Source organism: Hydra vulgaris, chromosome 06 (assembly GCF_038396675.1).
Source record: "Hydra vulgaris chromosome 06, alternate assembly HydraT2T_AEP".
NCBI lineage: Eukaryota > Metazoa > Cnidaria > Hydrozoa > Anthoathecata > Hydridae > Hydra > Hydra vulgaris.
In genome coordinates, this window is record NC_088925.1 from 4,760,001 (window position 1) to 4,774,787 (window position 14,787).

Consider the following 14,787-nt stretch of genomic DNA (forward strand, 5'->3'; position numbering starts at 1 on the left):
CTTCTACGGGCAGCAGTCTTGTTCGTCAATATTTGTACTTAGGATTTAAAGAATTAAAAAAAGGTTATTAAAAAGTCTTCGACTGTAGTGGCCTTCTCAGCCGTAGGGAGGTGACCATTGAAAGGAAAAAAAAAAAAAAAATGAAAGCACATTTTAATTAAATAATAAAAATAGAATACTTTTCCATTAAGAAGCATATCTGCAGTAAATTCGCCTTCATAGCATGTTTCATCTTCACTCAACAAAATCCCTCTTCCCTAAATCATTGTATAAAAAATATGTACTTAAGCAAAAAACTCTGTCAAAAATAATAGTAACTAGGCCTGAATTTTAAAATCATAAAATTTCAAATATTAAAATATTTGAAACTAAACATTAAAAGATTGAGGGCAGATGACTAAACATTTGCTGTCAAACTCTTCTGAGCTGTATTGAGTTGATGTATTAGATATAATATAATAGATAAACAGTGAAGTCAATACAAGAGAATAGATAAAAAAAAGTGAATTCTAAACAAGACAAAAAATGAAAAGTGAGTTCAAAACAAGAAAAAAATGAAAAGTATAGCCAATACAAGAAAATAGATCAAAACTTCAGACAATATAAGAAAAAATAATAAACATGCGATGTTAAGAATTTCAAAATTTTTATTGTATATATTTTATTTATTTAGCACATAAGTGGAAAATAAATTCTTTATTTTTTTATAATTTCAAATATTTCCTTAAATAAATCAAATTTATTATTAGCATTATCATTATATGAAATCAGTTTTTTCAACAAAATTTTTCAGTTAATTTTATTTAAAAACATTTTGGTGCAACCATTTATTGGTTTCGAAAAAGCTTATAAAATGGTGTATTATTTGAAAAAGCTTGTAAAATGGTGCATTATTTGGGAAAATTTATAAAACAGTGCATTATTTGTAAAAATTTGTAAAATGGTGTATTGTTTAGAAAAGCTCATGAAATGGTGAATTATATGGAAAAGCTTGTGAAATAGTGAATCATTTGGAAAAACTTGCTTTTATCATAAAATGATGATTTATAATGTTTTAAGATCAGAGATCTCTTAAACAAAAGATGATTTTTTAAGGTCAGAGGTCTCTGAAATAAAAGAAGAATATTTAAAGTCATAGATCTCTGATCTTACAATAAAACAGCCTAGTCATCCTCCAGAGAATGCACCAATATCAAATTGGATAGAAGGCTATATATTTTTGAATCCTTTGATGGATCAGCTCATCAGAGGTTTAAAAATCTGCTATCATATTACATGTAAAAGATTTTTAAAATCCAATATTACTAAAACTGTATGATGGCCACAATAGTCAGTCAATAAATTTCTTCCATCCAATTAAAAAGTCATCGGGAAAAGATTATATTGAAATATTGGTAAAGAGAAACCAGATATAAAAATATGGATAAATTTGTGTTTGCAATTTTGCTAAATAATCTTGCTTATCAGCAAGAAAGGTAAAAACAAAAAAACAGCCTCAACGGGAACAGTCTTGACCCTGCTATAAAATCCAAACCTATAAAAGTAATAGTGAATATGCTACTGAAAGTTGATAAGCCAAAAGTAGTAGATAAGCCAAAAGAACAAAAATAAAGTGTGAAACATCTACGATGAGCCCTTTAATCTGTACTTGCACTTAGTTCAAGTAGAACTACACTGATAACACTTGAAAAACAATAAATAATGTAACACATTCCAAAAAGGAAAGGAAAAAGAAATTTTGAAAAACATATATCAAAAAAGAAAATATGTGGTTTGCGTGTGTGTTTCAATATAGTTTCCATAACTTTTTTTTGGAATTATTTTTATAAAAAGATTGGAAAGCAATAAAAAATAATAACTATACAAATATAAAAAAAAAAAAAAAACTAGAAAAAAAAAGTATCAACTGAATTGAAAAAATTTAACTTAAAAACTAAAAAAATGTAAAACGTATAAATAAATGTAACATATAAGATACCACAAGTTTATTTTGAACAAACTTCCCTTCATAGTAAACACCATCAACTGTAACAACAACACCATATCCTTGCCTTTGATCGTTCACCCACATACCCATATACTTCTCACCACTAAACATGTTATTACATAAAATTATTTATTCCTATTTTGTAAATTATATAAATATATATTAAATAATGTTGAAATTAGTGAATGACTTTTCAAGTTTGAAAGCAAAAACTACTAAAGACTATCACATGGGTTATATGACTATCAAGTAATAAACTACTAAAGACTATCACATGGGTAATATAGTTTTATTAATAACATGGTTTTCACAAGAGCTTTAAAAAACATTTTAATAAAATGAGAAATAACAATGACAAAAATATGAAAGTAAACTTTTTGATGCAGAATTTTAAAAGATGAATTGAAAATGTTGAAATACAAATTAAAATTTCCTTAAAATTAAGGAAACAACTTACTTTTATAATTTAACTCGGAGTTATAAAAGTAAGTCTCAAAATCTCCTACCATGTTTTTTTTGTTTTAATAATGTTAGTAGTTTATACTTGTCACAAAAAAATCTAACATATAGAAAACATATAGAAAACATATAGAAAACATATAGAAAGCATATAGAAAACATATAGAAAACATATAGATCTATATTTTAAAAGAGAAACAACTTTTTTCGTTAATAAATAAAAAGAGTGTTCTAAATAGAATTCTAATTCATTTTATTTGGCTTATAGATTCTATAAAATAAGAACAAAAAAAAAAGTTATATTTAAGGAAGTCTTACATAACTAGACATGACAATTATCTTAACAACTAAAAAACACATCCAGTTTTGTTTTTATATAAAACGGAATTGCTATAGACATGCATTTGTTTTTAAAATTTTTGCAATTATATAGTTTATAAAATTTATAAAGATTATAAAAAGTTCAATTGAGGAAAGTTTTATTTGAATGAAATCAACAATATTTTTAAGTGCTAATAATACTTGGGAAGGAATTTAAAAGGTTGAAGGATAACTCCTGTTACACTCCATTTGTAGATATTATAAAGATTTATAAAATTCATTTTGGAGTATTAATTTTATATATATATATATATATATATATATATATATATATATATATATATATATATATATATATAAGTTTGAGGCAGGCTAGGAATTTTTAGAAATAAGCAAATAAACAAACATTTTCAAGTCTAATTTATACTTTAATTAATATGTTTACAAAAACTAAATATTATTACACATTTTTGATCAATAATTTACAATTGTAACTTGCGTTTTCTAGTTGTACTCATACCAGTTTTGATTTGTCAAAATAATCAGTTATTCAGTAAATAGCCCACTGTTAAGAAATAATGTTATTAATACCTTTACTAGAGTGACAATAAACTTTGTGTGTAGCACTTTTTTGTAGTAAAAAGAAAAATAACGAGCACAGAATTTTGATATTTATAATTTGGCAAGAATTGTCTAAAAATTGTAAAAAATGTGAAAAAATGGATAAACGAAAGGAATTAAACATTGCTGAAAGAGAAAGAATTCAAGTTTATCATGAAGAAGGTTATTCACAAGTTGAAATTTAAAAAAAAATGAAAATTTCAAGATATTGTGTCCAAAGGACATTACAACGACATAAAGAAACTGGTAAGAATGCAACTAGAAAACGTACTGGAAGGCCTAAACAAACTAATAAATTACAAGATAGATAAATAACAAAGATTTGTTTATCAAATAGAAGGTACACCGTCAAAAACATAAGGTTTGTGTACAATCAATTTAATTATCTTAAAATTAGCACTTACCATGAAGAATCGATTGAAGAAATTTGGCTTGCATGGGCGTGTAGTTGCTCGTAAACCATTATTAGGACCAATTAATAAGACAAAAAAGCTAAATTGGGCTAAAAAACATCAACATCGGTCAATTGAGAAATGGAAAAATGACATTTGGACAGATGAATCCAAGTTTGAAGTTTTTGGTCCAAAATGTCGTGTTTTCATGCAAAGATTTGCAGGGGAAAGGTATTTGGAAGAATGTTTAATACCCACTGTGAAACATGGGGGTGGATCTGTGGTCGTTTGGGGATGTTTTGGTGAGGGGAATATTGGAAACTCACACAAAACTGAAGGAATTTCCAATCAGTATGTTTTTATGCATGATAATGACCCGAAACATACCAGCAAATCTGCAAAGCCAGAAAATATTAAAAATAATGGAATGGCCACCACAATCACCAGATCTTAATCCAATCAAGTTGTTGTGGGAAGAACTTGATAGGAATGTGCGAGAAGAACAGCCATCTTCTGTAAAAGACCTTTGGCACATATTGCAAGTAAAATGGGACGCAATACAACCTGAAAAACTGTCTAAATTGATTGATCGTATGCCAAGGATCTATACAGAATAAATGTGGTCATTTTAACGAATCAAAAATTTAATTAAAACGCAAGTTAAAATTAGAAATTATTGATCAAAAATGTATAATAATAATTAGTTTTTGTAAACATATAATTAAAGTATAAATTAGACTTCAAAAAGTTTGTTTATTCACTTATTTCTAAAAATTCCTAGCCTGCCTCAAACTTTTTGTCGAACGTGTGTGTGTGTGTGTGTGTGTGTGTGTGTGTGTGTGTGTGTGTGTGTGTGTGTGTGTGTGTGTGTATATATATATATATATATATATATATATATACTATAATAATAATAATAAATTTTTGGCTGCACTAGAAGTAGGTTTTAGTAAACCAATTTGCTTGGTTATAATAGCCGTTGCACTTTTTAGTGCTTGTCATAAAGGTTCTTGAAGCAGTTAACTGACGAGGCGTTGACAACTTTTATTGGTAGCTGATTCCAGATAGACACAATTCTATTTAAAAAGAAATTTTCTCTTTGAGCACAGTTCTTTGTTACTTGCTTAGAATTACGATGAGGGTAACCCCTTACTCCACTAGCTGGTCCTTCTAAACTGATTGAGCTTGCAACTATGTTATGCGGTAGTGGTGTAGTGGTAGAGGGTCGCTTTATAAGCAAGAGATTCCGAGTTTGATCCCCACCATGCCCCTAGTAGTACCGCGCTCAACTTATTTCTCCACACAGCAGCCTTGTTCGCCAAAGTTCGTGCTTTGGAGTTATAGAGTTGAGAGAAGGTTATAACCACAATTAAGTAGCCTCCTCGTCTGTAGTGGGGAGGTGAATTAACAAAATAAAATAAAAATAAAAATTGTGTTTGGGTAATATTCTTTGATAATGTTGAAATTATTTATCATTTTAAAATATTGATTTGCATCACCTCTATCACGCCTTTTTTCTAATGTTGTTAAACAATTTTTGTAAGTCTCTCTTGGTATGTCATGTTCTTTAGTTCAGGAACCAGCTTTGTAGCTTATCTTTGGACCTTTTCAATTAGTTTGATGTCTAATTGGTGGTAAGGATTCCAAACTGAGGATGCATACTCTAGATGAGGACGGACAAAGGAACAATAAAGTATTAAATTTGTTTCTATATTCCAAGTTTTGAATGACCACCTTAGAGACCCAAGCACAAAGTTTGCTCTGGTTGAAACAAGTTTTGAGCGATCTAATTCAAGTTATTTATAATTTGTACATCAAGATCTTGTTCAGAAACAGTTTTTTCTAGCAAATAAAGAGAGCCATTGTTGTTAAGCATCATATAATCATGTATAGGAACTTTTGGTGTTGCTAATGATTTGATTACCATCGATTTGCATTTCAAATAATTCAGCTTCATTTTCCATTTTTTTGACCAATCATTTTTTTGGTTGCTAATTTAAAGCTATTTGCTTGTCTCCTTTTTTGAAAATCGGAGTGATGTTGGCTGATTTCCAAGAGAGGGAAGAGTACCATTTTGAAGGGTATGAACAAAGATCAGAAGAAGAGCTTCAGAGAAGCTGGAATGATGCTCGTGCAGTGGTTGAGGTTGGATTTTGTTGCCACCAGGAGTATTGCCTGAGTCAAGATTTTGTAGCTGGGCACCAATTATTGAAATCGAGAGAGAAGATTGATTGAATAAGCAGATGTTTGATGTTCTTGATTTGAAAATTGGGAGTAGATGACTGATATATATACAGTCATGGACAAAAGTTTGCGACCACTGCGATTTTCGCATATTTTTTAATGTATTCTACTCTGAATTGCTTTTGGGCTACTTTAGTGCTACAATTTTGTACCAATTTGTGCTAATTGTCAATTAGAGTCTAAAATTGATGTTTACATGTTTATTTTCAGATATAACTGAAATATTTTGGAACATTTTATATTATGGAGACCTTATTTGAAGCAGTACTAGTTAAAATGGTACACGGTAAAGAACTGACATCTGAAAAGCGAGCTCAGGTCGTTATTTTGTACAAAGAGAACATTTCTATAAGACAGATAGCCAAAAAGTTCGGTATTTTACATTCCACTGTTGTAGCTACTGTAAAGAGAAATCAAGAGCTGAAAAGTTATAAATCCTGTTCACGCGCTGGGCGCCCGAAGATTACAAGCAACTGTATGGATAATGCTATAATAAAGGCAGCATAAAAATCACCAAGAGCATCCTCAAGTGCCATTAGAGGCAAACTGCCTGGATCACCTCCAAGAAACCAAACAGTCGGACAATACGCAGAAGATTATTTGATGCAGGCTTGAAATCTTACCGACCAGCACAGAAGCCGAAGCTTTCAGCAAAGAATATTCGCATAGCGTTTTGTCAGAAGTACAGACAGTGGACACCAGCCCAGTGGAAACAAGTGATGTTTTCAGATGAGACAACATTCATGCAATTCTACTCATTTTGTAGACATGTCAGACGCCCACCAAATCAGAGGCATAATCCAAAGTACGTTATACCAACAGTAAAACAGGCTCCAAAAGTTATGGTTTGGGGAGCAAACTCTCTAGTAGTGGTCGTGCCTGCATTTGGATTTTGCCTAAAAATACAACAATCAATGGTGCTGTTTACTTGAGTATACTGATGGATAGGCTGCCACCATTTGTACCAATACATGACATCACTCATTTCCAGTATGATGACGCACCTTGTCATGGTACCAAGGCTGTTAAGGACTGGCTGCATTCTGAAAACATCCCGCTACTAGAACCTTGGCCAGGCAACAGTCCAGATCTCAATATTATTGAGAATGTTTGGACTGTAATGAAGCAGAAGATTGCTGCACATAGCCCAAGTTCTAAAGATGACCTCACCAACTGGATTAAACGCGTGTGGGTGCAGGAGATTACGCCGGACTATTGCAAGAAACTGTGTGAATCGATGCCAGGACGTATTGAAAATATTCTCAAAAATAAAGGATTTCATTGTAAATACTATATATGAATAGACATGCTGTTTAACCTGTATAGTGTGAATAAACATTCGAAATATATGTACTGATTTATAATTTACTACTTGTTTTTCTAAATTTTGAGTGTTTTTTGTAAAAAATTGCAGTGATCGCAAACTTTTGTCCATGACAGTATATATATATATATATATATATATATATATATATATATATATATATATATATATATATATATATATATATATATACATACACACACACATATATATATATATACACACACACACACACACATATATATATATATATTTATATATATATATATATATATATATATATATATATATATATATATATATATATATACATATTAGTAGAAAATCACTTTCCACTCGCACTCACAAGTTGGTCAATATTAAAAGTATAAAATAACTTAGTAATTATTTAGTTCAATAAACTGGGTAATTAAATTTGATATTATCTTAATATAATGAAAAGATTTTGTAGTTTAATAGCTTAAGAACTGGAATATGAATTAAATGCAAAAAAAAAAAAAAAAAAAAGTCTGACCCAAAAAACTTGCTGACCCGAAAAAACTTGTTTTAATCTGTTTTAATTTGTTTTTCTATTAGAAAATAATTTATGTAGTCAATGAATCAAAAATATGTATTCAATAAAACATAAATATATTGTCAATAAATCATAGATATGTTGTCAATAAATCATAAATATGTCGTCAATAAAACATAAATTTGTTGTCAATAAATCATAAATATATTACAAATAAATAAGAATTTTCTTATTACTAAAAAAATTCCAATATATAATAAACAAGTTACCGTATCACATAGTCTAAGACACCATAACCTTGTTTGACATCATTCACCCAATCACCAATATATACTGTTTCCAAAGTATTTTTAGGTACTAATGTTTTCAACATTCCATGACCATGACGTAATCCATCTCTAAAATGCCCAATATACTCCTCAAATTGACCATACCTATGAAATTATGAATTTATTTTAATATAATTTTTTTTTAGAATTAATATTTATATACAAATACATTTTACAGTTACTTTTAAAGTTGTTTAAATTTAGAACTCATTTTGTTTTCAAGTTTTTTCTGAGCAAAACTTTCTCCACTATTACAAACATCATTGATACACTTAAAAAACATTCTTGCTACACTTTCTTAACTTGCGGGTAACAAAAAAAAAATTTTTATCAAGTGCTATAAAACAGTTTTTGTAGAACTTGATAATTTATTTAATATATAAAAACATAAAATACAGCTAAGTACTAATTTTTAATTTATTTATGCAACATATCAGTCTGATTAGCTCAGACCATAGTCAGGCATAAAATAAAATACAACAAAAATATCACAAAAAAGGTATATAAGATGAACTGACATAAAGTAAAAACTATTTTGAGATTTCAATGATTTTTTTGAAAAGATGTCTCCAGCTATTTGACACAATTTTAACACCTCCTTATTTGTTTAGGCATAATTGATCTCAAGGGATTCTCTTATTTTTCTTTTATGGTAGTTAGAATTAAGTGCAATTGTTTTAAGGTGCATCTAATTAACTTACCTTTCATACTGTTTACCTGATGCTCAATACTAGGGAATGCAAATTTTGACAAAAATAAAAAAATCGGAATTTGAAATTCAATTTTTTCGGAATTCAGTCGAATTTCGAAAATATTAAAAAATTTTCTATGTCTATGAAAATAATAAAAATAACTTATTGGAGATAATTCATTTTTATTTTTTGCATGAAAAATACTTTCTTTAAAAATAAAAATGGAACATCAAATTAAAAAAAGTTATCAGCAATTGAGAAGGCTCGCTCAGACTCCACGCTCGATGGTGGAATCAAAATATGAGTAGACAGACTCTAATATTTTGCCATGAATGTCGTTCTCTTCAAAGAATTTCATTTCAGAAATTAAGGTCCTATTTATTATTTGTTGAGTTGAGTTGGACGTTATGTTGGACAATGAATTCAATTGAACTTTGTTCTCCAACTTTTGCATTAATGTTAAGGGCTTAGTTTGTTCTTCCAACATCACTTCTATCACATCATCAGCTTCTGACTGCTTGCCTAAGGAAGTTTCCATGTTAGTATTAAATATCAATCTTTGTGCAAGGTTTTCAATAACTTTGGCTATTGTTTTTTTCAATGGTCTAGTGAAAGATGTGTGAATCTCACTTTTTCAGATTTGCATTTTCTCGACAAAGGGCTTCAACAGTAAGCTTCACTGGGAGAAGTATAGAGATAATGTTTTTAATCGACAAAATTTCAGCATTTAGAGTAACGATATCAGATGCAATGTCAATCAATGCTTTTCTAACACAGCTTTTTAGCTTGTTAAACCTTTCAAGCATTTCGACTACCTATTCCATCTAGTTCTACTGTCCATAATAAATTTCAATTGTTTTCCAAATTCTTGTTTCACGTATACTAGAAGAATATCATTTAATGTTCTTGAAAACCAAAATTTCTTTACAATCGAACAAACTTTTTTGATGAGCAAACTAAATCCAAATTCTTCAGTCTCAACAAGCTCAGCTTTATTATAAGTTCCTTCAATCAAGCCGACATTTTCATTTTCAATGTATCCCTCCTCCGATTCATCGAAGTCACTTACTTGATCTTCTACACTAACATTTTCTGTATATGTGTGAGCCACCAAAAACATCCTTCAACAGGTACTAAACTTAAATTCCCTAACTGTTTCTTGCCATGGACATTCACATTTAAATTTTTTTTTTTTTTTTTTTTTTTTGTTATTCACCTCCTCAAGGCCTAGAAGGCCACTACAGATGAGGAGGCTACTTAATAGTGGTTATAACCCTCTCTCAACTCTATAACTCCGAAACACGAACAAGGCCGCTGCGCGGAGAAACAAGTTGAGTGCGGTACTACCAGGGACGTGGTGGGGATTGAACTCGGAACCTCTCGCTTATGAAGCGAGCGCTTTACCACTACACCACTACAAATAACATCGGTTTCTTGAAGATGTCCATTCAACTAGAGTTAAGCAAAACCTTGTTCCATCTTCTTTTAAATTTATAAAATCCTGCATTATTTTAGACTGCATTTTTTGTACGTATTCTAAAACCATTTTGCAAATCAAGTTAGGTGGTTTTGGTAATACATAATCTTGAGCGCCTCTAGCCAAAAACAAATTTCTCAAATCGATAGACGTACAGAAAACTTTGAACAACATATTATCTAAGGCACACATTCGATATACGATTGCAGAAAGTGATTCATCTTTTTTATTGAATAAATAGTTTGTAATCATCATTTTTGATGTGCTGCTTTCTGGACCTTCATCTTGCACGACATCCTGTTTTAATACATTAATAGTGTACTGTTCTTAAATGTGTGTGCTGCAGTGTTGTTGTTGAACCAGCGGTTTTTACTATTTCATAACATGTTTTACATTTTGCTGTTAGTTTTTTTGATCCTCTTAAAAAATGAATCCAAACAGAATCTTGACTTTTACATTGCTTTGTGTATTCCAAATAACTTTCCTTTGAAAACATTTTAGGATGTACTGTTGATAATAATTTAACTTGTTAAACAAAACAAAAATAAAAATAAATATTTATCAAACTATTTAATTTTAATTTAAGCAAATAATAGCAGGAATAATTTAACAGATTCTCCTGCTATTATTTGCTTACCTATTTAAAAAATATTGATCCATATTATTCAATACACACCGCACTCCAATAAGCAAATCTCAACACTGTTAAAAATTGTAAGATATACAAGATGCACGAACACGAGGTTATACCAAATATAAAAATTATCTTATGTGGATACGAAATGAAGACATGAAATCCTTAACTGCAATAACATAATAACACAATAAGCAAATCTCAACAAATAATTAGATGTGGATATGAAATGAAGACATGAAACCCTTAACTGCAATTTAAGAATGTTTTCTTTATGTCCACTTGTATTATGCAGGATAACTGTAATTTACAATTGTTTTCTTTATTTTTTCTTATAGAATTGGAATGTAGAATATTTATATGTACAGAAACAAAAACACAATTTAAAAGTTAGAGAGAGCACAAAAAAATTAATTTTAATTTCGGAACTCGCTGGAAAAATTTTTGGAATTCGAAACTATATTATAAAAACGAATTCCAGAATTCTTGAATTTCGAGATGCAATCCCTACTCAATACTTTTTTGTATAATTTTCTTTTTTGCTTCTTTAACATAAACGCCACCACATGAACATGTAAGATTATAGACACCCGAATTGCTCTTTGGTAATAATTTGGATTTGTTATTACATAAAATTGTTGTCAGAGTTGGCAATGTTGTAATTTTTTTTTTCTTTTTTTAAATATTCACCTCTTCAAGGCCGAGAGGGCCACTACAGTCAAGGAGGCTACTTTTGTGGTTACAACCCTCTCTCAACTCTATAACTCCAAAACACAAACCTTGACGAACAAGGCTGTTGCACGGAGAAACAAGTATAATTTTAATGCCATATCTCCTGAGCTCTTTTCTTAATTTTGATCCTTGTTTTGGAATCCATGGGAGTTTTATTGTTATGTAACCATTTTCTGTTTTATCTGCAACTACCTCAACAGGATTGTTTTTGATTTTAGATAGAACTTTTTGTTATAAGCTCTAACCCTGATCTTTTTTGGCCATTTTCGACAAACATATTTATTTTAAATTGTATTTCATCTTAAAGGTGTTCTGGGGAATAAATTTGTGAGGCTCTTGGTAAAAACCTTTAAAGACTCCAGAAGTTATTGTAGGATTAATGCTTGAATTCGATTTTATTTGATGTATTTTGAAATCATAGTGTAAATCATTTGTATTTATTACTGTTATATCTAAAAAGTCTCTTTCCTTTTGTTTTCTATTTCCAATGAATTGCAGGATCTTGTTGATTTAACAATTCCAAAAATTTGTTATGCTTTTCTAATGAATTAAATCTCTCATTGCTGTCATCTACATACCTGTCATATGACTTTGGTGAGAATAAGTTTCTTTCTGCAAGTTTCAATGTTTTTGTTTCCAAATGTTGCAAAAATGTCTCTGCAACAATTACCATAAGTGATAAGTCTCCAATAGGGCTAGAATTCGGTATAATTGTAATTAAATTTTATATGAAAAGTAGAATTAGTTTAAGCAGAGTTCAATTAATTGATGAATATCAGTAATAGTTAACGTAGTTCTTATCCCAAGATCATCTTTATGATTGTTGAGTATGTCAATAATCACAGGAATCGCTCTGTCAATTGGAATCGAGGGGTACAAAGCTATCACAACAAACAAGACTTGAAATTCATTAGGGAAACAACCCAGGATTTTGCTTTGTTGACTATTAGAAGAATTTAGTAACTTTGCTTTATTTTTATTTAGTTGGTTGTACTACTTTAACAAGATATTTTGAAGAACCATAAGGCAGAGCACCAATATTGGAAATCACTGGTCTCATTGCATAGTTTTTATCTAATTTATGAGCTTTTATGATGCCATACAGTCGTGGAGGAATGCAATCAGAAGTATATATTCGAAAATAAGTTTTTTTTATTAAATTTATTTTCTTTCCTCAACTTACATAAAAACTTCTGGATTTTTGTTGCAATGGTTTGTGTAGGGTCATATTGATAGTTACCAAGTTAATTTCATCATCTAATTTCTTAAAAGCATCTGATTCGTTAATTACAACAATTTTTATCATTTTATGATAAAAAGTTGCTATCATTTTATGATAAAAAGTTGCTATCATTTTTTATAATAAAAAAAATTATCATAAAATGGAAACTGTATAATCACTGGTAATAGATGTCATGGAAATAGATGTCATGGGTAACAACCACTGTAAAAAAAATGCAACACAAAATTTTAGTATATCGTACATAATGTTTAGAAATAATTGTTTAGTTGATGAGTTAACATTCTTCCTTTTTTTTTCAAACTTAAATATTTGTTAAGTTGCTTTTTATAAATATTAGCTCTTTACATCAAAGTAAAAAAATATTGATTTTTCACATTTACTTAAAAAAATATGATTAAGTTATTTCCATTAATGTTTTAGTTACTAAATGTAACCAATTGAACAGTAATATAAAACTTAAATATTATCAAATTTTAAATAAAAGTATTCAATTATAATAAAGCATAAGCAAATATTTATTAATCAATAAAACAATAAAAATACTTCATTTTTCCATATCCAAACATCATTCCCTCAAACCACTCCCCTTCATACATTTTTTCCATTAAATTAAGAGCTGTTTGAGGCCACTTCATTTGTCCATACCTAATTCAAAATATAATGCTTAAACATAAATTTCTTTGTATGAAGTGGAATTTTCCCTATATTCAGCACATACTATTTTACAAATTTCAAATAATATTCATTATTACTATTCATTTATAATAAAACATAAACAGATAAAACAATAAAAATACTTCTAAAAATACTATTTTAATATATAAATTGTTTATAACACTTTACCCATAAAACAGTCCATGGATGAATTCCCCTTCATAATATGTCCCATCTTCCCAACTCATTTTTCCTCTAAATTGATATTTTGAAATAAAAAAGTATATATAATAAAAAACTTGAACAATCTTCTAAATGAAATTTAATAACTTATAGATAAAATAATTATAATGAAAAGCAGTGAAGGAATTAATAAATAATGCTTTAAATTTTATTTTAATTAAAAATTACTTTACAACTATTTTTAGAAATTACCAACATTTAAAAACAGGTGTATAAAATGTACCTGCCATGAGGGTAACCTTTTAACCACATTCCTTTATAATGAGCATGTTTATACTTTAAATGATTAACATAAACATATGTTGCTTCACGTGCAGCTGCTGCTGTCAATAAACCAGATTGACTATTTACTGCATCAACATCCAAACTAAAAAAAATATTATAAAATAAATAGATAAGTATATAAAAGAAATGTTCATTTCAGAGAAATAAGATTTTTAAATTACAAGATTTAAAATTCTTAATGAATTAAAAAAAACTTTTAGCGGTAGAACAGTGTGACTCACAAATAAAAGGTTAGGGTTTTAAATCCATCCTATGCCTCAGGAAGTACAGTGCTCAACCTGTTTTCTGCAGTTTAAAAAAAGCTTAAAATCGTTCATCTTTTAGAGTTTGAGAGTTGCAAATAAATTAAAAAAAATAAAAAACTCTTTAACTGCTCCCCTATATGGATTTGGGAGTTGAATTTGATAATAATAATAATAATAATAATTATTATTATAAAAAGACAAAATAATCACCTATGCGAAGAACATGCTGAAAGACAAGAAGCAATAGCTTGATTAAGATCCTTTAACCAAGAAATCTAAAAAAAAAAATTAAAAAAAATTTTTTAGACTTTTTAAAATCAGAACTAAAAATTAAAATAAAAGTTATCAACAACCTATTTAGTCCTAACTCCTTTTGAAATGATGTCATTGA

At 28.9% G+C, this 14,787-nt stretch overlaps 1 protein-coding gene across 1 annotated transcript in view; it reads right to left on the reverse strand.

The window, feature by feature from the left end:
* LOC100205079 (alsin) overlaps positions 1 to 14,787 on the reverse strand; it is a 97,372-nt gene that overhangs the window by 7,940 nt on the left and 74,645 nt on the right. The window contains exons 17-23 of the mRNA XM_065799037.1: positions 14,607 to 14,671; positions 14,090 to 14,233; positions 13,813 to 13,878; positions 13,513 to 13,614; positions 8,132 to 8,296; positions 1,979 to 2,090; positions 180 to 257 (exon numbers count right to left, since the gene is read on the reverse strand). Coding sequence (XP_065655109.1) covers positions 180 to 257; positions 1,979 to 2,090; positions 8,132 to 8,296; positions 13,513 to 13,614; positions 13,813 to 13,878; positions 14,090 to 14,233; positions 14,607 to 14,671 — 732 coding nt within the window. The remainder of the gene's footprint in view (positions 1 to 179; positions 258 to 1,978; positions 2,091 to 8,131; positions 8,297 to 13,512; positions 13,615 to 13,812; positions 13,879 to 14,089; positions 14,234 to 14,606; positions 14,672 to 14,787) is intronic.